A 25,318-nucleotide genomic window follows, 5' to 3' on the forward strand; every position below is an offset into this window, starting at 1 on the left:
GAAAAGAATACTTCCTAGAGTTCTTAAAACTGTTACAGTTGACTCATTTTGAGAATGACTTGTGCTACCTGGTAGAGGGCGCATGCTTATGAGGCTTGTTTTATTATGGCATATAGGTATACTGAAGTACAGGTTAGATGCGGAGGTCTGTATTTAAGCTGGAACATGGATGCGATAGAAGCAAAAATTGTGCACAACTTTCTGTTGTAGTTGAAAAACAGTATATAAATGAAGATTCTATCTATAAAATTCACTCTCTAGTGATGTACACTCTGTGGTAGCCCTGCTTTTTTGCTGTGTAATATATAAAATGGATCTTAGAGCTGCTTAGATGGTGGGGGGCTGCATTTATATTAGTGGCATTTTAGATCTTGCATTTTCAACAGGTTACAATTTATATTTGTATTAGTTGGAGAGGAACATAAATGCAGTTCTGTTAAGTACTGCTGTTACCAAAAGGGCTGTTTTGTTTAGGGGGAATTATTACACTACCCTTATTGGAACCTCAGGATCGCAGGCTGGATAACAAGATGGCGTAATGCAGAGAAATTCCCTTTAGCTCAAGGAGGAGACTGGGAGAAAGATAACTTTTAATAAAAGATTATAGCTTTATTACAAAAGCACAAAGGTAAACATAATGCACATGGAAAAATGATAGGTATATGTTCTTTGGTCCTAGTACTTGAATCCAGTGTACCTAGCTTTCATGTTGGTTGCGTGTGGAATTTGGTGCATCCAAGGAAATTAGAAAAAGGGAAAGTTTGCAGGGAAGGATTTTAGGGGTCCCTGGTCTGCCAAACACAGTTGCTAACTAAAGATGGGGAGAGAGGGGGAGAAAGGGGGGGAAGAAGGAAAGAGTTTCAGGTGCCAGATAGTTACCTGTCCTGGAGAGCAGTTGGGGGGGGGAGAGTCCTGTGTCGAGGACCCTCTGACACAACACAGATGTGTTGTGTCCTTGGGGGGAGGTCCAGAGAGAGCGAGCATGTGGCAGCCCTCTCTTAAAAAGCGTTTTTCTGACTGTCTGAGCTGGATGGTAGCTTGCATCATCCACACAGTGGGGTACTTAGAATATGTAAAACATTGAAAGGATTATCAGCAAAATTCAATAGGGTCAAATGACTGTCTTCCTAGCTGGGGGAACTTACACAATACAGTAAATACAGTAACCCAGGAAGGCAGTTCAAATTTGCATAGAGTACTTAAACAGTGACTGAGTGTCTCCTAATCATTGTATTATTTTAACTCAAACAATGATTTACAATGCCAGACTTCTTCCTAGAGAGGTGGAGGTTGTATAAGCTTGTAACTTGACCAGAGTTTTGGAAGTTTGGCCTGTATGATGTTTTAGTAGCATAACCAGATATAAAATCACAACTAAAGAAATGGGGGGTTTTCATGTAACACTGCATTGGCTTTCTTTTACACCCCACTTCCGTGTGTGAAAAACACAGCGTGTCTCTTCCTCTCCAAAACCAGCACTTCTTGCCTGTTAAAAAAACACTTGGAGTGGATGGATTGTGCCTGTGTGAAAGTGCAGTGTGGCAGTCCCTCAGTTGGGACATCTGCAAGTTTGATGTCTTTAAGTAGGGAGCTACCTGTATTTTCAGCTTGGGGTTTTTTGCAGGTAGAACATGCAGGCTGATTTAGATTACTTGTACAGGGTTTTTCCTATGATTTTGCTGCATTTGGAGCTGGGTGTGCAGGACTCTCCATCAGGAACTTGACCATTAAATTGCATGGATTATAATAGGACTTGAGCAATTATTCTAGAACCTAGAAAATTTGGCTTCTGGCACCACAGCTTCTTTGATAGTGCTTGTTCATGTGTGTTTAATGAGAGGTGGAAATTAGATGAATGAATGAATGGGCTCATCACTCAGCCTCTCCGGCCCTCATAACACCCTCCAGATGCAACCAGAGCACAGCTCAGGTCATGTTCAGTCAAGTGGGCCAGAGGCTTTCAGGGGACAAGAGGCTGGATGCGGGCTGCATCTGGCCCCCGGGCCGGAGTTTGGAGACCCCTGGCTTAAACCAATGGAAGTTCAAGTGAAAGCAATGAGCTGTTACCTTGATTTTTTTCTAAGAAGCTGCTGCTGCAGCATTAGTTGCTAGGCCTGTCTATCACCTGCCAACCCATTGATACACGGGGATCTTTTAATGACAAAATGGCAGAAACATGTTTGACAATGTATTCATGCTTATGCAACTTCCTGCAAAAAATACTTGGTTGTGTTTTTCTGTAACACAGTATGTTAGTGATTCAAAAGACTGGAGAGCTGTTTAATAACATAGTGGCTGCATATTGCATAGTCACTCTGCAGGGGAAAGGTATAAGGCAGGGGAGTCAAACATAAGGTCCATGGGCTGGATACGGCCTGCAGAAAATCTTTATCAGGTCTTGTGGTGATTGGGCTCTCCCAGCAATCGCCACCAGCTGCTATCATCTGCTGAACCACAAAGTGATGCAGTGCAGTGGTGGTGCTGAGAGCCCAATTTGCAGAGCACCACTCAGAGTGTGGGCTGGAAGTGATGACATTAAGCAGAAAGTCACATCATTGAGCAAGCTATGACCAGAAATAAACACTTTGTATAGGCGTGCTCCTGTATTCACAGGGACTCTGTTCTGGATCCCCCCATGGTTAAGTGAAACTGCAGATATAAGTGAACACTTTGCTCCCCTTGCCTCTGGAGGGTCCTCTGAGCCCAGCAGAAGCTGTGGATATTTGAGAACTTCCCCAGGCCTTCCAATGCCTTAAGGCATTAAAAACATTGCTTCCGGTTTCACAGAGAAACCAGAAGTTGTGTTTCCCCCCCCCCCCCACTCAAAGGACTTGCCTCCGGTGGGGGTGTGCACAAAGTAAATCCACTGATATGGAACCCACAGATACAGGGCCCCCTGTACTCACCTAGGAACTAATTAGCTGTAAGTGAGAGCAGGGAAAACATGCAAATTTTGATCATATTTTCAAGATATGGGCGAGCCCAATTATCACATGGGTTGCCCTTTCAGCAGTGCTGCTTCTGCTGAGCAGTGTTCCCTCCAAATTTTCCTTATTACGCAATAATTATTAAGGACCCCACCACCCACATCTTCTGATCCTCCCTCAACCAGTGCTCGCCTTCAAATGCTACTGCCTTCAGTTATCACACTTTAGCCCTAAGCTGGTGACTTTCTTAGCAGCTTCTCTTCTGTCAGTGATCTGCACACCTTGCCTGGTTTTTCCTTAAGAGGAAGGTAAGAAAACAAAGGAAAGAGATTGGTCTCTCAGCTTCTTTTACAACTGAGAGTTAACTCTTCAGCTCAGTTATCACAAGCTCAATTATCCTTCTGGGATATCAAACTTCCAGGCCTATGGGCCTTACGCTTGATACCCCTGGAACAGGGGTGCCCAGACCCCAGCTGGGGGCCATTTGTGGCCTGCTGGAGACTTGCTGGAGTCTGCAATGCCCCGACATAACTGCTCTCAGCGCTACAGCTGACTGTTGGACCTCTCACGCAAGCTGTGGGCAGAAGGTTCCCTTCACTGTTTGTTTCACGTCTGAAGCAGCAGTGGCAGCAAAGGAGCAGCCAGCCTTGCTTTACACAAGGCCCCTTTATAGGTCTTGAGCTATTGTGAGACCATTCATTCATTCATATAAGTTCTGTCTCTAATATATTCATTTATGTAAATTCAAATTTTAAATGTAAATTCTTTTTTTCTGGCCCCCAACACAGTGTCAGAGAGATGATGTGGCCCTCCAGATAGTTTGAACACCCCTGCCAAACACTGACATCTGAGTAGACATGCTTAGAATTGCGCTGTTAGTCTCAGATGTTTAATGTACATAATTCTTGCAATTATTTAGATTAATCTGATGACTGAATGAGAATTTTATTCATCAGAATTAATACCTCCTATTAATACCCAAATTTGTGTTGGAGGCAGGTGTTGCTAGGTGTGCACACAAATACGTTATTAGCTTGTGTTTATGGAAAATTACATCACTGGTAGATCTTGACCTTCTTGCTAGAACCAGGAACTGAATGTCTATTTTCTTAATGTCTTTGACTTGTTCTGGTTTTTTTAGGCACATTAACGAAGATAAAAGGAAAACTGAAGCTCAAAGGCAGATTTTTGATGTTGTCTATGAAGTAGATGGCTGTCCAGTAAGTAACAGCATAGCTCAGGATAAGTGTTTTGAGTAATGGTGAAGCCTTTTAGGCAAGTACTATTATTGGTGGTTGTAGTGGAAGAGAAAGAGAAAATGATACTGGAGGGTCTTCTCCTTAGTTTGGAATTTCTTATTAAAAAAACTAGAAACAAATCTTAATGTATTAGTGAAGGTTAGAAACGATGTTGGAACTCTTGGGAAGGGAACTGGATTTAAGTTGTGTGGGTCTTGTTCTTCTATTTTGAATTGTGAGCTTTTGGAATAAGCAGTTGTTCATTTTGAAACACACATACTATATTAAGTTGTCTGTCCTGAGATGGGGGTCCTACATCTTGTTATTTTGAAGAATATAAACTAACTGTCCAGTATGGAATGTCACTAAACTTAATGTATCCAAGATTTTGGAAGGTTGTAAAGTCCAGTTGGTGTCTCCAAGTGTTGGTGATGCAGCAACACCCTTGACTATTTTTAATGGGCTGCTCCTTTACCCCGTAGGCAAATCTCTTGTCATCTCACCGAAGCCTAATTCAGCGTCTGGAAACCGTTGCACTTGGTGATGACCTATGTGACAGAGGGGAACAGGTCACTCTGTTCCTTTTTAACGATTGCCTGGAGGTAAGTCTATAGATATTCATTTGGCTGTGACATTCTGGAATGACTTGCAACCCAGAGGAATAAATAGCAGTCTAAATAGCTGGACTTTACAAAGGACAACCGGAACACTTTTTTTGTCTTGAGAGAGAGCCTTATGCAACAAGCACTGTTCATTCAGCAGCTGAGAACTGTTGCAAGGAGCTCTTTATTTCTCTGGGCTAATGCTTTGTGGTTCAGTATTTTGGAATTAGTGGGAGAGATGGAACAGCTTTCTGCTATTGTGTTGTGGTACTGGCAGTGAGAGATTTGTAGATAAAAATTATGTTATTGCTTCAGTGAGGAGGTTCTTTCAATACTTCATCTTCTGGAAAATAAAGTATTTAGGAATTAAGTGGCTTTTCAGTTTATCATATTACCTGTAACCAGAACTGTATATTCAGAAGGAAAGAGATAAATTTCAGTGCTGAGTGGCTGAATTCTGCAAACTATAAAGAGAGAATTTTCTGATCTATTTAGGGCACTGAAGCTCCATCCCCAAGTATAGGTAATCTTATTAAGCCACTTATTATATTTTTTTTTTACCTTGCCCTTCAGGAAAAATGCATTCTGTGTGGCTCACAATTGATTTAAAACAATAATGAGACAACAAGATTAAAGCAGCAGAGATTATGATAAACCATGTGGGTTATGTCCTTGTGTGTGTAAACACACAGATGAAATCTGATTCAGCGGTTGGCTTTTTGTGGCTTTATATTAAAAGCCTGGGAAAATAGGTCCTTGCCTTGCACAAATAATATTTGAATAAGTACTGGGTGAGCCTCCCTGGGGAGAGTATTCCAGAGACAGGCTGTCGCAGCTGAGAAGGCCATCTCACCTTGTTTCATGAAGGCATTGCTTTTACCTCTGAGATTTCAGTAGAGCTACGCCTTCAGGCCTGTGTTATGTATCATAGATTTGAGGAACTTACTGTTTCCCTTCCAATAGAGATTTTTGGGAAACTGCCTTCTTCACCCAATACTGCATGGCTTTTTTTTCCTGTGCTCCTGAAAATTGTGGACTAAATGACTAAGAGCCAATTTGCATAACATGGCAATTGCAGAACAGCAGTTACAGGGTGAGAGGGATGCCTGATATGGTAAATAAACTTCTTTTGAAGCAGATCCCATCTGTAAGTTGTACGCGTTGGGAGGCAAAAGCTTTTTTCTGCTTCATAATTTTCATGTCATCTGTCCCTTGTGGATCTAGCCTCTCACTTAAACTATGGTGTCTGAAACAGCTGCTTCTTTTTTAAGAAGTTACAGTTGCAATGGGATGTGGTTGGGGGAGATGTTACTGGCATTGGGGAATTTGTGTTCCTCGATGCATAGCCCCAGTGTGTGTGTGTGTCTTGGGTGGAAGTTCAACCCACTGTGTTCAGTGGGACTCTACACTTGTACATTTGCATAGGATTACTGCCTTGTTCAGGAACCCTGCTGAAGTGAGTCACTGAGGGGAGCATTCGTGTCAGCTGGTACAATTTGGCTTTCTTCACCTTATAACTTCAGCATGATTTGAGTGCAGTAGATATATTAGCCTAATAGAATTGCTTGACTCCCTTCAATAGCTGCTTTCCTGCTGTTTTCCTGCCATCTTTCCTTCCCTAATACCCACTTGACACTAAGCAAGGGGGAGACGATGTTAGATTGGGTTTTGCTTCTTGGGGATTGATGCATCTTGGTTGCACCAGTCGAGCTTGTCAAAGTCAGTCTGTCAGCATTACTTATAATCCTGGCATTGTTTCAATTTCTCCAGCCAGTGTCTCAGCAGTGCAGGAGTTCTCATGGGGCTTATTTGTATTTAATGTCAGTAATTAACGTGTCTGTGTCAGGTAGATCTGCTTCACTTCTGCTTAGGCTGCACAAACAACATACACAAACTGTCCACACAAGCACTATAACAATAATTGCAGTTGGAAAGATACTGAGCCAAGGGACAAAAAAACTAATTGAGTTTTGGAGGACTGAGTCTAGCATGGGAGAGGCCATAAAGTGTACATTGATTGTGGTCTGTAGAAGTAGTACCAGGGGAGACGTTAAACTTGCATTGAAAGTGTCGGGTAAATCCTGGGAGAAGGCAAGTTGATCAAGGAGAGTAGTGGCTACCTGCTCCCCCTTTACTGGACCAGCAGCTGAACAGGAAAAACCCTTGGTAGTCATTATCTATTGCCACATTCCAGCTACAGAAACCAGGTAGAGGAGGGCTGTCTGGGGAGGTGGGAACCCCTCCCAGGATAGGAATGAACCCCAGGAATTCTAAGGAAAAATCAAACCCATAGTAGCATTTGCAGGAAGAAGAGATGTGACAATTCACATCTCAATGTGGATTATCAATGAACGTGGATTAGGCAGAGAAGGGGTCAAAATGTAACTAGTTTGTTAACAGTCTGTCAAAAAAGGGGATTGAACAATATAGGGAAAGGAAGATGGGTAGTAAAAGTACAAGCAGGCTGATGGAAAATGCCTGAGCTTGGCTGGAAAGCATAAAGACAAGACTTCATCTGATGGATGCTGTAACTCAGTGTTTCTCAAACTGTGGGCTAAGACCTATTAGGTGGGCCAATTTCAGGTGGATCCCCATTCATTTCAATGTGTATTTTTATTTTAATAGACTTGATTCTACCATGTTATGTGACCTCATTTGGGGAAATGTTACAGATCTGTACTTTGAACAGGCTACTCTAGATATGCTTTTAACAATGATAGACAATGGGGTTTACTCCTGGGTAAGTGTGGCTGTGATTACAGCCTTTGGAATGTTTGGGGAATTTTTAAAAACAGTTCAGTAACTGCTTGGGCATGTTAGGAGGGTCTTCAAGTAAATTTTAAAACTTATTTTAAATTTTTACTCAATTAAATTTGTTTTTGGCATATGGGGGGGGGGTGTTAAAAATTTTCCTGCTTGATGTCACTTCTGACCATGACATCACTTTCAGATTAATGATATCACTTCTGGTGGGTCCTGACAGATTCTCATTCTCATGTGGGTCTTGGTGCTAAAAAGTTTGAGAACCTCTGCTATAACCAATAGTGCCCAGCAGATGGAGCTGGGATGCTGGGCAACAGGCAGGCAGCAACAAAGACTTCCAGTGGTCTGGGAAATAACTTTGCCATCAAGTTTCTTGATTTCAGTCATGAAAGTCATCTGGGTCACTCCATTCCACCCCTTGAACTTAGATCAGTGGTTCCCACACTGTGCGCCAAACAGGAAATTATATAAGAAGTGTGCTTGGAAAATGGCTTGGGTATTGGCAGTGCCTAGGTCTGGATCTCAACCAAAAATGGGAAGATATCACAGGCAAATGTAAAAGTAAAATAATTCTGTCATAATTAACTAGTCCCTACCCGTACATACTCAGTGCTGTAGCTTTCCATACACCATTGCTCTTCTCTGATCCCCTGAAAGCTGGGTGAGAACTTGACCCCACATAGATGCTTCCTCTGTGGAACCAATCTTGAACTTCAGAAGTTTAATTTGGTTATGTCATTGATCTGTCCAACTGCATGCCTTAGGACCACTGGGGTATCCCTACCTGCCCTCTGACCTGGTCAGGTGGGTTTGGATGCCTAGTAGGCTGGAACATGCCAATTCCAATAGAGGGGCTGGATAGGGCTGTTTGTTCTTGGGGAAACTGAGTAAAAAGGATAGGAAATGTACAAGGCGACCTGTTTGCCTAGCCATGTGATCTTCCCGCAGTAATGCTGATTTCAGTGTCTTGGAGAAGCCTGTTTCCTATTGAACATTATGCTGAGGCTTTCCTTAACAGAAACACATGGGGGGAAAATAGAAGGGAGCAAGGGGAGCTCATTCATCACAAAGGATCATAATGCATACCTGCTGGTTACAGTTACCATCATAAGTATGTATTACCTTCCCTCTGTTTTTAAAAGAATTGATTTAAACACAGGAGGCAACCTCTCTCCATAAACTAAGCATCCATCCAGTTTTGTTTTCCAGTTACAAACCACACTGATTAAAAAGCTTTTAAAACAGCTCTGTCTCCATGCGTGCTTCATAATGTAAGCAGTTGTCAAGGAGGGAGTGGCTCCTTATCTGGTTGTCTAGCAGAATGCAGCTTCAAGGACACGGCCCACAACGTAGAGAGTACACAGACACGAGGAAATTATCACCATTTCAGTCTGTATTTACAGATTTACAATAACAGCAGCAGCATAGCAAAACAAAGCAGAGACAGCAAAACATACAACACACATGACCACCAACGACCCACACATGAGGGCTCGCACAGTCTCTTATAAAGCTCTGTGCACGAATCAGGATGGGTGGTGTCTCCTCCTCCTGCCACACCCTGTCTCATGATGCATGCCTCATCAACTGGCTCACTCTACACCTGAGTCCTGGTGACTCGGCATACATTAGGCCCTACCTTATTCAGGCCTGCAAATTTAACCTGGGTTATGTTCTAACCCTGACAGCAGTTCCTTTTCCAGTGAGGAGTATCTCACTCTCACACACTTGTATGTACGTTTTATTTTCAAAAGGCTCACATGAATTTGCAGCCAGGGTCTTCCTGCTAACAAGGCAAAAGTCACCCCTCCATCCCCTTTACCAGACTCTGAGGAAGGGAGACAGGACACCCAAGTTTCTCTCGGCAAGGGAGAGAATGGGACTCAGAAGTTTAGTTGACCAGAAATGCCACACTGGGGAAGAGGGAGGAGCAGGAGGCTGTCTGAATAGAGAGACTTGTTGAGCTGGGGGGGGGGGAGAGAGAGAGTGTGGCAGGTAAGCTGCAAGTGACCCCTGCTGACTGATGCTGACACCTCATGATGCAACAGCAGAAGAAGTTCCTGGGTGCATGCTCACTATCTGCTGCTATGATCTCTTACATGTGCAGGAGTAGTTAGCTGCAAACTCCACTGTGAAGGGCCGGATTAGAGGCTTTGCAGCCCACAGGTCTTCATTTGCCCGCCACTGATCTAAATGGTGTGGCCTTTATCTGATGATTAAAGGTGAATCTCCTGAAGGTGGGAGTTTTCATACCTGGGCACCAATGCCAAGAAAGCCTGATCCCTTGTGCCTACCGTCCTTGTCTCAGGTGATGGTAGGATGTAAATCGGGGTCTAGTCTGAAGAGCTGATGGCCTGTTCATCCAGTTAGGACACTGGATGTTCATCCACTTGGTAATGTGGATGTTGCCAAAGCATGTGTGACTGCTAGGATGTGATTGTGAAGATATGGATATGAGATATAAAGCACAATTTTTCTTGCATCTCGTACTGCAAGCTGCCCTTGAAGTTTTAGTTTTAAACTAGAGTGGTATATTTTTCTACTAAATAATTATCAGCTCAACTGTGTTCAGCCAATCTAAGGCAGAAGAGTGTAAAAGAGAACCAATGTGATTTAGTTCCAGGAGAGCTGTGTTAAAAGAGAGAGAATTTCACAGAAAGGGTGACATAACCAAGAAAACCTCCCCTTTTGTAGTTACCTATTCTCAGAAGTGGAAGTCTTCTTGGAGAAGGGCTTCTGAAGATGATCTCTGTTTTCAAGTAGGTTTCTGTAAAAGCCATCAATTCTTCAGTCATTAAGGGCTTTAAAAGTTAAAACCAGCACTCTGAATTGTGCTCGGAAATGCTGCATTTCAATTCTTGATTGAATATAGAATGTGGAAACTGCATCTGTAGGGACTTGATTTCCTCTACTAAGATCTTAGGCAGATCTCTGTGTGCTCTACCCAAGTACAGAATTTGTGCTTTGGCACAAAATGGATCAAAGAAAAGATTTTCCAAGATGCTATCTTCGGATGCACATGTACGTTCTTGCAAATTTTTTTATAACTGGTGGGACTTTGTCCTAAATGCTTCTACCTGGAGGTGGAAGTGATGGTCCTTAATTGGATGTGTCTCTATTGGCCATATGCAATTCTGGAACATGTTGCACGTACAAGACAGAAAAGAGGAGAGACGTGTGTTAGGATTCATCATGTGGTGTTTGAGAGAACATAAAAACTGTGAATTCCTAAAAAAATAGAGGAAAGCTGGTATTTTAAGTAGGAACACATATACATATGTTGAAATTGCTTAGGATTTTCATAAGCAGTTGTTTGCTACAGAATTCTTTGTTTAAAAGTTGCAGGAATTGTTGATGCCAACGATTGACAAGTTTCATGTTGTTAAACAGATTGCAAGGAAGCGACACAAAGGCATTGGTGCTTTCAAGAGTCCACATGGCCAGACCAGGCCACCAGCATCTCTCAAGCACATCATCCTCATGCCCTTGTCTCAGATCAAGAAAGTGCTAGACATCCGAGAGACGGAAGGTCTGAATACTTGGAACGGAGTGACTTGACTTGATATTGGTGGTGGGGGTGGATGGCTTTGGGGAGTAAGATGCGGAGTGATGACTCTGAATCCTGATATGTTTTGGCATAGCTGAATAACAAGATCTCTTCCAAAAAGGTTTCACCTGGAGGCCAGGGAGCTGGAAATAACCATTTAAAAGAAGGGTTGAGCGAAAGCAGCCAAATGTCAATTTTGAGCCTGTAGTTGAAGAAAACCACTCTCAAAGCTTTTAGAGCATGTAACCCTTGCTCTGCTGAGTACTCCCATGTGCCTTGGAACAATGTGGTTTCCCTCACACTAAAAATAAAGCTTCATGTGCTGGTGTATTAGCCTTTGAGAATAAAGGTTTACATGACTGGCACTCTAATCTTAAGCATGAGCTAAGCCCACATTTCTGTGCTAAATCCCTTTGGCAGGAATGCCTAGCTTTCTCTTAGTTTTCAGTGGGACTTGCAGCCATATAAAGAGTGCAGTGTTATTTCTTTTGTAATGAGAATTGTACTGGTTTCATCAGTAGTACTGCTGGCACTACTGACTGTCGTAGCGTTCTAAGCTACTGGGACAATTCTTGGGCAGATTAGGAAGAGGTGCTACCTGTCAAGTAGTAACTGTCATACAGGCCTGCTCTAGTGCAGGCTTTATGAGGAATTGTGGTTTGGGCAGCTGCTTGCAGAATTGTGCAAATGTCTGCCTACACATTTCCCATCCACCATGATACAGTCTCTCTAAAACGACCCTGATCTAAATTCAGTTCTTGACACAACTGATCAAAACTTGGGAGAGGGTTTAGGACTGTCCTCAGTTTTATATTAACTTGGTTTGATGGTGGCTGCATGCAAGCCTATGTGCATGTGTGAGTAAAGTTTTGAGGCTGAGGAAGGATACATGCACACTATCCTATCGCCCTCTCCTGATCCCAGTTTGTTCATAAACCAGTTCTTAGAGAAACCTTGATACTAAATGCAAAGGGAGGAAGAAAAGAAATGTCCTGAGTATAGGGAATGGGAAGCAGGATCATTAAAATGTTCTGTGTCATATTTGAGGTTAAATCCCAGAGCATGACTGCACAAGGGGCTCTTTAAAAAAACAAATACTGGGGCTACTATTAAATGTAGTAAGAAGCGCCTTAACCTGTCATTAAAGATGCATCAAGCATGACTCTAATCGTCTAGGTTTTTTGCAGTAACTGCATGATGTAGTTGAATGTAGGCATTTAGCCTCAGTATAATTCTGATTTCATGACCATAACCTACTTAGTTCCTTTGGATTCTGTACCTTCTATTTTCCTCCACTGGTTAGTAAAATTGCCTCCCCGTTACCACAGTGTACAGGAAGCATTTCATAGTTTAAACTCCTTCTGTAGCTCACATAAAGAGCCAGCAGGGCCAGACCTGTACATGAAGAGTCTAACTCTGCACTAAGATGGCTTGCAGGCTGTGAACTCCTGGTTCTTGTGCTGACACAAGACTAGAGGCCATAATATTGACTAGTAGATGTTATCATCTTTTAATTGTGTCGTTAGGCCACACAGAGTGCCTTAGTATTGTTGCTCTTGTTTTTTACAGACTGCCATAAAGCATTTGCATTGGTTGTGCGTCCCCCAACAGAACAGAACAATTTGCTGTTCAGCTTCCAGATGACAACAGAGGAGCCACCCAAGGAGGACTGGCTGAAGATGCTGTGTCGACATGTAGCCAACACTATATGTAAAGCAGATGCTGTAAGGTTTTAATGTTGGAGCTTGATTATGTGAGAACTGTATCTTGACCATTCCAGTATGAAGGCTGGTATTTGGTGTGATGAAAATAGTGTCTTGTGGCAGCTTAAAGATGAGCACATCAGCTGTAGGCCAAAGCAGCCTGAAAAATGGAACCCTAACAAATCCAGACTGGAGTGGTTGGCAACCTTCAGTCTCGAAAGACTATGGTATAAGCCTACAGCACCCAGTATTCCCAGGTGGTCTCCCATCCAAGTACTAACCAGGCCTGACCCTGCTTAGCTTCCAAGATCAGATGAGATTGGGCATGTGCAAGGTAACAGTTGCTAGCCTGTGCAGAATTAGCAGGTCATAACACGTGCTATAAATCACATTTTCAGTGATGGTATACTCAATGCTGCATACAGGTGTATCGCTGCTGTGTTTTCATGGGGTGCCTGGAGATATTGGCATTACAGAAGCAGCACATCTATGCTGCGAAGTGATGGTCTCCTGTGAATATCGCTATACCTAGACCTGCCTTCACTTGCCTGCCTGTTGAGCATGAGGTAAACTTGACTAAGTGGCACACTGAGGCATACTGTTTCCTCCTGAGTCTGTGTGCATGCAGCTGGATTTGTGGTGTTACCTTGACTGACTGCTTCTAGTGAATTGCTTAATGTTAAGTGCCCACCCAGGCAAAAACATGCAAACTTGATCTGGCACTGTTGCTCTGTGGATTCCAGAGAATGAAACTGTGTGCACAGTTATTGATCGTATTATTCCCAAAACACCCCAGTTCGCATTCTCCAGTAAGACATTTTACTTTGTTATGCTGCAGCACTCCCAAGTTTTGACTAGGCTTTAAATTCTCTGAAGACTGTGAGGCTCTCCTGAGTGTGCAAGCATTGGACACAAATAGCAAACTTTGTTCATAGAATAGGTCTTGTTTTGCAACAGTCTATGTAGATGTCTATAAGTATCCAGGACTCGGTTGATATTTGATTATGAATAACCTAGCAGAGAACATCTGTTTAATGCTAGCTAGTTTGGATCGTCTCAAGAAAAAGCAGAATGCAGTTTTTAAAAAGCAACTCTTACCACTCTGGCACTTGAGGGGTCAATAAATTTCAGCCTCTGCATGAGACAATGAGGCTTGCATTCCTTCTCCTAAAATGAAGGGAATTTTTCTTTGTCACTGTGGTACAGTACACTGCCATTCATGTCCCACATGGTGGCAGCAAAGACTCACTTTTTGACAGTTCCCTGCATGCTATCTGTGCAATTAAAGGCTCTGAATCAATTGTGGTGTTCCCACACTGATGTGTATATATGCATAGTATGTAATATCGGATATATATTTTAACTGTGCATATTTTGCTTTTTTCATTTGCCTGTAAGCAGTAGATCAGACTTTGCTAGTGAAACTTAAGAGGTTAGATATACCTTGACTTTTGAAATCTTAGTCTTAAACTTTTATTACTTTTCACTAATGAACTAATTCTTCAGCCTGCTTTCTTTTGTAGGAAAACCTTATCTATGCTACTGATCCTGATTCTATTGAAGTAAACACAAAAGACATGGACAGTACACTCAGTAGGGCATCCCGGGCCATAAAGAAAACATCAAAAAAGGTAAGATGTTCGTTGAAATCACCTCCTTGTATTAACTGTTAACATTTGATGGCAAGGCCCATCACACCCCTTCTAAACAAGCCATCTCTAAAACTTTACAGTGTAATAAAAGTGATTTAAATGAGTCATTTCATACTTTTCAAGAGCCAATGAACATATGAAGCCACTAATGCCTTCAGACCATTATTTATTATTGGTGCAATATGCAACGGAATTTGGTACATATGTGGAGCACCAGTTTGTATCATGTGCCATACATTCCTACTTCTGGTGCAGAACTTCAATACGTACCGCTGGTACATATCACTTGAATTTTCTTTTTGGAAAAAATAACTCTGAATTATTTGATCATGAGATGTTGAGGAAAATAAATATGAAGCTAGAATTTGCATAATCCAAAACAAGATGGTTGCCATATTTAATTCCAGCTGTTTTGGCTAGAAGTGCAGCAAAGCATAGCTAAGGCTGACCATGTACTTTAAAAATAGGTCTTGTGCTACATGGGACACTAATCTATTCTAGATTTTAAAATGTGGCACTGGAAATGGTGTTAATGCAGATCCAGTTTTGGAGTCTTGTCTACAGATGATTTGAACATGACCTCTGTTTGTCTCTGCAGGTTACACGAGCGTTCTCTTTTTCCAAGACACCAAAGAGAGCACTTCGAAGAGCTTTGATGGCGCACAATAGTGTCGAAGGAAAGAATTTCTGTACAACTGAGAGTTACCTGGGGGGCCGTCTGGCCAGTACTTCATCACTAGCAGTAAGTGTCTTGATTTTCTCTGTAAGCCACTTCAAACTTGTTGGAAAGAGGTATGTAAGTATTCTTAATAAAACAGAAATTTCAAGTGGGACGCTGGCTCCTGTACTGCAGTTACTCAGTAATGAAGCTTACTGTACCATGTTCATATCTCTGAAGTCAGACATGGATGTGGTCAGTGTCATTAACAGTTCATCTCACCTGAACCTGAACAATCCACTGTCAATATCGCCCAGAAGTAAGCCCACATGTTGGAGATGTCAAGAAATGTATTTAAGGTAGTGGAATCTGCCCTCTGGTGGTTGGCTAACAAATGTATACACATTTATCTGGGAATAGATCTCATTGAATTCAATGGGACTCAGAACTATCCAACACAATAGTGCTGAACATTTTTAAAAGAATGAAACATTTTGATAACCGGGCTAAGGTAGTTCTTGGAAGGTTATGCAGCATATAAGGAATAACGTGGATATAGTGAAATGTTCTCTATGGTGATAAAGTGTGAAGAGTGAGATGGGGATGAAGAGAATTTGTATTCTTTATAGCACTTGGTTTATGATACAGACCAGGGGTGCTCAAACTTTCAACTTTAGGGATCTTGGACCTTTAAAATTGTGTAGGAGAGATAATTTCAGCAGGTGCAGCTTGTCATCTGTGGGATGACAAGTTGCACCTGCTGAAATTCTCTCTTCTATACACTTGTTAAAGGTCCAGCATCCCTAAAGTTGAAAGTTTGAGCACCCCTGATACAGACTAAGGATGCAGTACCTGCCATGAGCCCTGCCATGAAGGGCTCAAGATGAAGAACAAAAAACATCAGCAACAGCCATTAGAAAAGAGGCCATGCTGGGGTGAAGAGGAAAGGTGCTCTTTTCCTATACCAGGGGTGTCCAAAGTTTTTGGCAGGAGGGCCACATCATCTCCCTGACACTGTTGGGGGCCGGGGGAAAAAAAGAATTAATTTACATTTAAAATTTACATCAATTTACATAAATGAATATATCAAAGATGAACTTATATAAATGAATGAAGGTCTTGCAACAGCTCAAGGCCTATAAAAGACCTTGCACAAAGCAAGGCTGGCCTTTCCTTTGCTGCCGCTGCTGCATCACAGATGTGAAACAGCAAGCAGTGGAGGAGGCAGTGGAGGGACCCCACAGCTCATGAGAGAGATCAAGTAGTCGCCTTCATGCTGAGAGCAGTTGCATCGGGCCAGTGAGGGCTCCAGCAAATCTCGGGAGGATCAGAGGCTCATTAGAGACTGGGAGCTCCCTGAGGGCCGCAAGTGGCTCCAGGGCCAGGGTTTGGGCACCCCTGCCCTATACTATAGAACAGAGGTCTCTAAACTTTTTGGCTAGAGGGCTGCATCAAATATCTGGTGTGGTGTTGAGGGCAGAAAAAAAATTAAATATGAAGTTTTAATAAATAAGAGATGGAACTTAGAGTGAATAAATAAATGGGCTCATTCATTCAACCTCTCTGGCCCTCAGAACACCCTCCAGATGCAATCAGAGCACAGTTCTGGTTGTGTTCAGTTGAGTGGGTCAGAGGCTTTCAGGGGACAAGAGGCTGGCCGTGGGCCGGATAGCGGCTCACCGCGGGCTGCATCTGGCCCCCGGGCTGGAGTTTGGAGACCCCTGCTATAGAAAAAACCCTCCCATGCATAACTGCCAACCATGCTTCTGTGGACAATGGCACGTGTAGGAGAGCCTCCCCAGACAATCTTGGGTAGTGGGCAGCTTCATACGGGGAGAGTTGAGTAACTGGGTCTGTAACGTCCATGGTGGGCAGAGACCCCGCCCCATGGGGTCTGACCGAGCGCGGGGGGGCTTACCCTGTCCATGAGAGTTGGTTGTTGGCGAAAAGAAGGACGGGAGGCAGACACAGCTGTTTTGCACAGACGGTGTACTTGCATCAACCGCTTGACGTTCATGGGGCTTGTTATGGCACAGGCCCCCTTTGTCTTACACAGACACATGCCGTCGGAGCATGATAGGCCCGTTCTCCGTTCCTCCCTGACCCCTTGCGGTTTTGGGCAGGGCTCCTCGGCTGGTGTCTGTAGGCCAGGGGTATGGGTTCCTGATGGCCGCCGTGCTGCTGTCCGGGGTCAGCTTAGCTGTTCTCAAGGGGACCCCTGGTACCTCAGGGCTTGCCCCCGGATCAGCTGGCCTCCAGTTGAGGTAATTGGCTCCAAGTCCTCGGGTCTGTAACTTTGCCTCTCCTGATGTCACCCCCGGGGCCCAGGAGGACCTAGGATCAGGCAACTCCCAGCTCCCAGCCCCTCTCTCCAGGGCTGAGGTAAGCAAAGTTCCCTTCGGGGCCTGGATCGTCTGCATAAGGCCAGGGTTGCTACCCCCTCTGGCCTTCCCTTTGACCCTGCTCCCACCCGGAGAGGAGTGACCTCTCCCTAGGCTGCTCAGCCTCCTTATGAAGCCCACCTGCCTGGGACCCCAGTCCTGACTATTGAAAAAACTATTGAAAAAACTCCACAGTCAGGGAATTAGAGGACAGTCAGGGAATTAGAGGAATTCAGGAATTCTAATTCACAGTCAGGGAATTAGAGAACAGGTCCTCTCATGGATTGAGAACTGGTTGGAGGCCAGGAAGCAGAGAGTGGGTGTCAATGGGCAATTTTCACAATGGAGAGAGGTGAAAAGCGGTGTGCCCCAAGGATCTGTCCTGGGACCGGTGCTTTTCAACCTCTTCATAAATGACCTGGAGACAGTGTTGAGCAGTGAGGTGGCTAAGTTTGCAGACGACACCAAACTTTTCCGAGTGGTAAAGACCAGAAGTGATTGTGAGGAGCTCCAGAAAGATCTCTCCAAACTGGCAGAATGGGCAGCAAAATGGCAGATGCGCTTCAATGTCAGTAAGTGTAAAGTCATGCACATTGGGGCAAAAAATCAAAACTTTAGATATAGGCTGATGGGTTCTGAGCTGTCTGTGACAGATCAGGAGAGAGATCTTGGGGTGGTGGTGGACAGGTCGACGAAAGTGTCGACCCAATGTGCGGCGGCAGTGAAGAAGGCCAATTCTATGCTTGGGATCATTAGGAAGGGTATTGAGAACAAAACGGCTAGTATTATAATGCTGTTGTACAAATCTATGGTAAGGCCACACCTGGAGTATTGTGTCCAGTTCTGGTCGCTGCATCTCAAAAAAGACATAGTGGAAATGGAAAAGGTGCAAAAGAGAGCGACTAAGATGATTACGGGGCTGGGGCACTTTTCTTATGAGGAAAGGCTACGGTGTTTGGGCCTCTTCAGCCTAGAAAAGAGACGCCTGAGGGGGGACATGATTGAGACATACAAAATTATGCAGGGGATGGACAGAGTGGATAGGGAGATGCTCTTCACACTCTCACATAATACCAGAACCAGGGGACATTCACTAAAATTGAGTGTTGGGCGGGTTAGGAGAGACAAAAGGAAATATTTCTTTACTCAGCGTGTGGTCGGTCTGTGGAACTCCTTGCCACAGGATGTGGTGATGGCGTCTAGCCTGGACGCCTTTAAAAGGGGATTGGACAAGTTTCTGGAGGAAAAATCCATTATGGGGTACAAGCCATGATGTGTATGCGCAACCTCCTGATTTTAGAAATGGGTTATGTCAGAATGCCAGATGCAAGGGAGGGCACCAGGATGAGGTCTCTTGTTATCTGGTGTGCTCCCTGGGGCATTTGGTGGGCCGCTGTGGGATACAGGAAGCTGGACTAGATGGGCCTATGGCCTGATCCAGTGGGGCTGTTCTTATGTTCTTATGACGGTGCTTAGATCTTACTCCTGAGGAGGCCCCTACTCCTGAGGAGTTCCTGGCCACCTGGGCTGGGCCCGGGTGACAGGTTCCCTGGCCAAGATGCTTGTGGTAAGGTTGCCTGACAAATGTGAAATGACATGGGGTAGTGCTCTGTGCCATAGTCAATAGTGATGGAAAATTAGGAAAGTGACCAAAAGATGTAGCTGGTTGGATCGGTTTTTTAATTTCAAACACATCCTGCCTTTCCCCCCACAACTGGGAAGCTCAAGGTAGCTTACATGGTATATTAAAACACAATCCACTCTTAAATATGAATGGGTTGTTTGTACCTCTGCATCCCCAGTAACAATTTTGGTGAAATCGGTTTCATCTAACTACATGCGCGTGACCATGTTTTCTCTGCTGCATCCCAAGCCACAAGCAAGCCAACTATTAGATGGACCACTTCCCTGGCCTCCACAACTTGAAAAATGGGGAGGCTCAGTTAAGTTCGAAAATGAAATGAGTTTCTGGCAACTCAATGAGTAAATAGTGTCCACCAGCCTCAAAATGTGTGGCTGTGCCTTTTCCCAGCATGCTTAACAGTATGGTCATCCAATTCTTGGAGTGGTTCTTCTCTCTTTGCCTCCTTATGCCTCATATCTCTGCCACAGACTCATTAGTTGATCTTGGGCAAGATGTTGATTTATCAGCTTCACCCACCTACCCAATTCACAATATAGGAGTGATAGTAAAATAATCTACAAGATTTTTATGATTGCTGAGAATTCCCTTGGCATGCTCTTTTCAAAACGTTCTAGAAATGCTAAGTTTTGCTATTGTCAGGGGAGAAATGAATAACTCAAAACTGTAAATTGTATGGTACGTTGAGCCTTGAACTATGGGACCTGTTTGGTGAAGATTTCTTCCATGAATTGAATGGGATACCAGCAGCTGTTTACAAAATGCGGCTATATTGGGCCACAATAGGTGAACACAAGAACGGCCCCGCTGGATCAGGCCATAGGCCCATCTAGTCCAGCTTCCTCTATCTCACAGCAGCCCACCAAATGCCCCAGGGAGCACACCAGATAACAAGAGACCTCATCCTGGTGCCCTCCCTTGCATTTGGTATTCTGAGCTAGCCCATTTCTAAAATCAGGAGGTTGCGCATACACATCATGGCTTGTAACCGGTAATGGATTTTTTCCTCTAGAAATGTGTCCAATCCCTTTTTAAAGGCATCTAGGCCAGATGCCATCACCACATCCTGTGGCAAGGAGTTCCACAGACCAACCACACGCTGAGTAAAGAAATATTTTCTTTTGTCTGTCCTAACTCTCCCAACACTCAATTTTAGTGGATGTCCCCTGGTTCTGGTGTTATGTGAGAGTGTAAAGAGCATCTCTCTATCCATTTTATCCTTCTCATGCATAATTTTGTATGTCTCAATCATGACCCCCATCGGGCGATTCTTTTCTAGGCTGAAGAGGCCCAAATGCCGTAGCCTTTCCTCATAAGGAAGGTGCCCCAGCCCAGTAATCTGGGTGCCTGTGCACCAGAAAAATTGAGCCTTCCTTCCTAATCTTACTGAAGGTATTTTACAATTTTGAGTACGGTAATGGCTTTAAGAGCTGAAGGCAGGCAATGAAGGGGTGCTGCCAGGGCTCTCTCCTTGGAGGCAGAACTGCTTTAGTATTTTCTCAGCGTAATTCAACTGATTTCCAGTAGTGTGTCCTTGTGTTGAAATGAACTCTCTTTTGGTAAGGTGTCAATTACTAAAACACAAAATTGAGAGGATTAGTCATACTGGCATACTACAATAATCTCTGAAAGGTAAATCTAGCTCAAGCTGATTTTGAACATGTCTGACCGAAGGATTCAGGAGGAACTATTAGTGTGTAGACCTTGACAGGTGTGCCAGCTCAGCTCTTATTTCATCTCACATAAGTGGCATTGAAAGAAATAATGCAAGAGTTCTAAATCTGGACTGACTGCTGTGTGTGGATTTAACTTTTCATTCCCTCCCCATGTTTTTAGATGACTCGCTGCTCTTCTACATACAGCCTGAGCGGCTCAATTAAGCACATTGTCAGTGTGCAGCGTTCCAACTCTATTGATGGAAGCTCTCAGAATTCTAGGCCTCGACCTATGATCTGCACTTCCCATGGATTGGAAGGGCGCATGGCTTCCACCTCTGGAAACTTAAATGGCTGTTCCTTGGCCGCCCCTGGCATGGTCACTCCCGCCAATAGTGGTGAAGTGGGTGATGACCAGAGTGCTGTCTAAAGTGAGCTCTGCAACATTTTCTGTAAGCAGTCCTTGGAAACCAAGTGGATTGCCTTAAATAAGGCACATGAGCTATTCACATTCTGGGTGGTTCTTAGCTTCTTTTTGTGCACTCTCTCCTTTCTAGCACAAGGTACTCTAAATTTTTCCTTGAACTAACAATCTGAGTCGCGCAGGGTGGAGAACCCACTCCAGGGTTCTATTCTTCTCCATTCTTCTATTCCTGGTTTCTTTCCAAATTCTCTAACCTCTTAAAGATCCGGGTGCCTTTTAATATTTTGTATTTTATTTAAGAAGTTTATACCCACCTTTTTAGAGTAAAAGTCCTCAAAATGGCGAACAGCAATAACAAAAAACAATAAAAGTAATGATAAACAAACATATGTTGCTGTGAACCCTGACCTTATTTAGAACATGAGCTGAAAGGGAGGACTTGAATTTGTTTGTTGCATTACAGAACCTATCATTTTAAAGAACATTCTCTGGAAGAATTGTGTAGCCCTCCTTCATTCTCTGGCAGCCAAACTGTAGCAGAATCATTGAGATGTCTGCATCCCTTCTGATGTAATCTAGTTGAAATGATCTATAGGACAGTAACTATATTTATGTTTTGAGTTCCTATAAAACATTCTTCAGTTCAAGCAAGAACACCCATGCTGCCATCGCTACGGATAAAAAACAAAGGTACAGTAATGGGTGCAAGGGAGGTCCCCTGTATCCATGGATAATTTAAACCGTGGATACCAGATTTCCTGATATGGGGGCCTGCCCATATTTAAATGTATTAAATGCTAATTCTACTTGCTGCAGATTTTCATGTCTTAAGCACCTACACACCAAGATTCAAGATGTAAAACAGTTTACTAGACAAAGGAGTCTAGTGTTTTATCTTTCTCCCAGAAGCAAAGTCACAATGTGTTTAGTGGCTTAAAAATTCAGATAGGAGGGAATTGTTCCCACTAAGGTTTTGCTACATGCAATGGAAAACCTGGAAAAAAATGTTACTTTTGGCATGAACCTCTCAGGCTTAAAGATTTATTTTGGGAAATTCAAAATTGATATGCATGTAAACCCATACCTTTCAACAGTGTTGAAGATGTTTATGTGTTGGGCTTAATAGTAGTAATAGTAGCAATAATAACTAGGTATTTATATACCGCCTTTCTGGTCATTGGATTACTCCTCTGACTTTATTCAAGGCGGTTTACATAGGCAGGCATTTCTAAATCCCTCAAGGGGATTTTTACAATCATAGAGGTTCTCTCTTTCAAGAACCAACAACATTTCAGAATGGATCTTCCTGGTTTGGTCTCACTTCTGACCTCCCATGCAGGCTGACAAGCAGCTCCATCTCTCACATGGAGGGCAGCCAAGACGCTTCTTGCTCACACCAAGAGCAGGTGGAATCACTCAGCTCGGCTTGTCAGCTGCTTCAAGGTCTCGCCATTCTCAGCCGTTCAGGGAGCTGCCGGTGTCCTCGAACTGGTGACCTTCTGATGTTATCTTCAGGCTAATGGAGGCTCTACCCTCTAGACCAGATCCTCCAGCTTAACTTGCTGGAGCCTTGAAAAACTGCCTTGGAAACCAAGAACTTCTCTGCCCTTAAAATTTTATGCCCCTCAATTTTTTTCCTACTCTTGACTTTAGTGGATTTTGTATCTTGCAAGATGTATACAGTTAATCTTTCTTGTCTGTCTTTAACAGAGTGTCCATTCTCCTTCCTTGATCAGTCTGCCATCCTTGTTTGAGAAGAGGAGCCATACCTTAAGTCGATCAACTACTCACTTAATATGAAGTGAATGGAAAATGGAACGGCAGCTTAATATCATGACTGACAAAAGTGGTCTAGCTGCCTCTATGACCAGTTGCTGACATGAATGATGGTACTTAGCTAGCACTTAGTGGCAGTTAGTAAATGTTTAGATTACACTAAGTTAATCACCAAGAACTGTCTGCCTTGTCTGCAAAGCAAGTGGAGAATTGAACTTGGTTTGGATATAACACATTCCTTTGCACAAATTACCCTGCTGACATAATGGAAATATTTTGCTCTGTGTAAAGACTTGGTAGCCTTCATGAATAAAATGGTATTGGAACTGAATGCTGAAAGTCAGAAGTTGCTCACTAATGGCCTCCACTGGCTGAGGTTGGTAAATACTTGCGTCATATTTTAAGAGGTATAGAAATAAACCTGCTTTTATAGGCTAAAAGATGTAGCTTTGTAGGCACCTGTTTATACTTCAAGCATGGTGATGGTAGTGGTTTAGGGAAGACCATGCCACATTTTCACCAATATATAACTGGTCCAAGCTTGTTTATCTGCTAGATTTTTTTGTCCGACAAAATGGAAAATCAGCTGAAGTGGAAGCTCCCAGGGAAAAAAAATCACTTTACTTAATTGTATTTATAATATTTGAATGGAGACCATTTTTTAATAACACTATCTCCAAAACTCAGTGAAATACTTTTTATACAAACTGTTCATGCACATATTTTCATATGAAGATGAAAATGTAGATCTGACTCCAATATCTACAGCTGCTATTTTTATTCATAAGCTTTCATATAAATTTAAGACTTTCCTCTTATATTTTTTTCTATACTTCTGGTATTTCTTTTACAGCATAAACATTTTTAGAATAATCAGTGTTTCAGAATATAGTCCTACACTCCCTTTAGAAATTAAGTTTCTATGCATAATAAACTTTGCATGTCTCTGCCTGTATTTGGGAGTAGGGGGTTGGTGGGATTTCTAACTTCCCATTCTTTTAACCGCAGATTATGCTGTGCTTGTAAGTGTAACTTGTGCTCCTTTATCACTTTTTGTGTTTTAATTATATACTGGTAGACACTTTGTAAATAAACTGGACTGTTAATATTGTTGAACTAAAATTTTTAATGTTTAACCCTATAGGTCCTAAATAGCCTCAGGAGGTTCACCAAATAGTATTTGATTTGTGTCTCAACAATGCAGCGAATGCACTTTTCTTTTGAATTTATTTTTCAGAGCGAAATTGGTGAAGGACTCCTGTGTTCCTAAAAATGGGCATAGAATTGCTCCTTAACCATAGGTCTCTGCTTTTGACAGTTACTTAGCCTATAACTTGCTATTGCAAAACTTAAATATTACTCAATTCTTTCAGTTGACTTCAGTGCAGGTTGTGTTTCGGCATCCAGTGGGGTTCCCAGAAATTCTGCGGATGCTGAAAATCGCATTAAATGATATTAATTTTGAAAAACTGTATCCCTTTACTCAGTGGCTTAAAAATAGCCTTGCTTACCTTTTTAATGTGGGAGAGAGGCAGCAGTCAGTCAATAGCTTAGTTTCAATTCACTTCAAGGCAGCTAACCCCTCCCTTCCCCCTGGAGCATTTGAAAGAATGCAAAGGGGGAGGGTGATAGAATGCAAAGCAGAAGTGACTTTCATGTGTGCTCCAGGGGAAGGGAGGGGTCACTTGCCTTAAACTGAAACTAAGCTGTTCTAAGCCCCTGGAGAGAGCTTGATTTCCTGCCTGCTACTGCTTTCCTGCATTACGGTGGTAAATGAGGCTGAGTAAAGGGACATTTTTCCTTAAATTTAAAGGGCGCTTCTCATTGTGTTAAGATAAAACCATGGGTGAAAAATCCGTGGATAATTAGGTTATACATGTAACGTATTTTGAGTTCAGCAGTCCCATTTTGCTGGAGTAGGAGGAGGATGATGTAGGTTCTTCTGCAAATCTGAAGATAAGAGAATCTATGCCAAAATACGTACCCTGCTGAGTAGGAATGAACAGTTCTTCATGTCAGGAAGCCCTCTTGTGACAGTGTGTGGGTAGACTGGCTAGTTCACCAAAAACTGCAATAGTCGTGAAGTATCCTTGGAAAACTGTCGCAATTCTAAAATGACCTAATGAAATCAACAGAGCATCTGGACAAATGGCACCAAAGGCAATGAGATGCTGATTGTCAGCTGATGGCAGCTGACGGCAGGGGAAAATTGCCAAGGAGAGAGTTACTTGTTTTCTCTTTCTCCAGTGAGCTCTTTTGGTTCCACAAAGAGATCCAAATGCAAGCTCAATTCAGGTGTGTTGTCTTTCATGTTCTAACAACTGAGTAGTAGGAGAGCAGAAATTTCACA

The 25,318-nt window shown here is 43.0% G+C and overlaps 1 protein-coding gene and 1 pseudogene across 1 annotated transcript in view; one reads left to right on the forward strand and one right to left on the reverse strand.

Annotated features, from left to right (window-relative positions):
- Window positions 1-23,679, forward strand: part of ECT2 (epithelial cell transforming 2) — a 49,251-nt gene extending 25,572 nt beyond the window's left edge. The window contains exons 18-24 of the mRNA XM_066619703.1: window positions 4,069-4,147; window positions 4,648-4,767; window positions 10,921-11,059; window positions 12,647-12,801; window positions 14,304-14,411; window positions 15,031-15,174; window positions 22,903-23,679. Of these exons, the coding sequence (XP_066475800.1) occupies window positions 4,069-4,147; window positions 4,648-4,767; window positions 10,921-11,059; window positions 12,647-12,801; window positions 14,304-14,411; window positions 15,031-15,174; window positions 22,903-22,992 (835 nt within the window). The 3' untranslated portion in view covers window positions 22,993-23,679. The remainder of the gene's footprint in view (window positions 1-4,068; window positions 4,148-4,647; window positions 4,768-10,920; window positions 11,060-12,646; window positions 12,802-14,303; window positions 14,412-15,030; window positions 15,175-22,902) is intronic.
- On the reverse strand, window positions 13,013-13,129 carry LOC136646966 (5S ribosomal RNA; annotated as a pseudogene).
- Window positions 23,680-25,318: the final 1,639 nt, after the last annotated feature.

Source organism: Tiliqua scincoides, chromosome 3 (genome assembly GCF_035046505.1).
Source record: "Tiliqua scincoides isolate rTilSci1 chromosome 3, rTilSci1.hap2, whole genome shotgun sequence".
In the NCBI taxonomy this organism is placed as follows: domain Eukaryota; kingdom Metazoa; phylum Chordata; class Lepidosauria; order Squamata; family Scincidae; genus Tiliqua; species Tiliqua scincoides.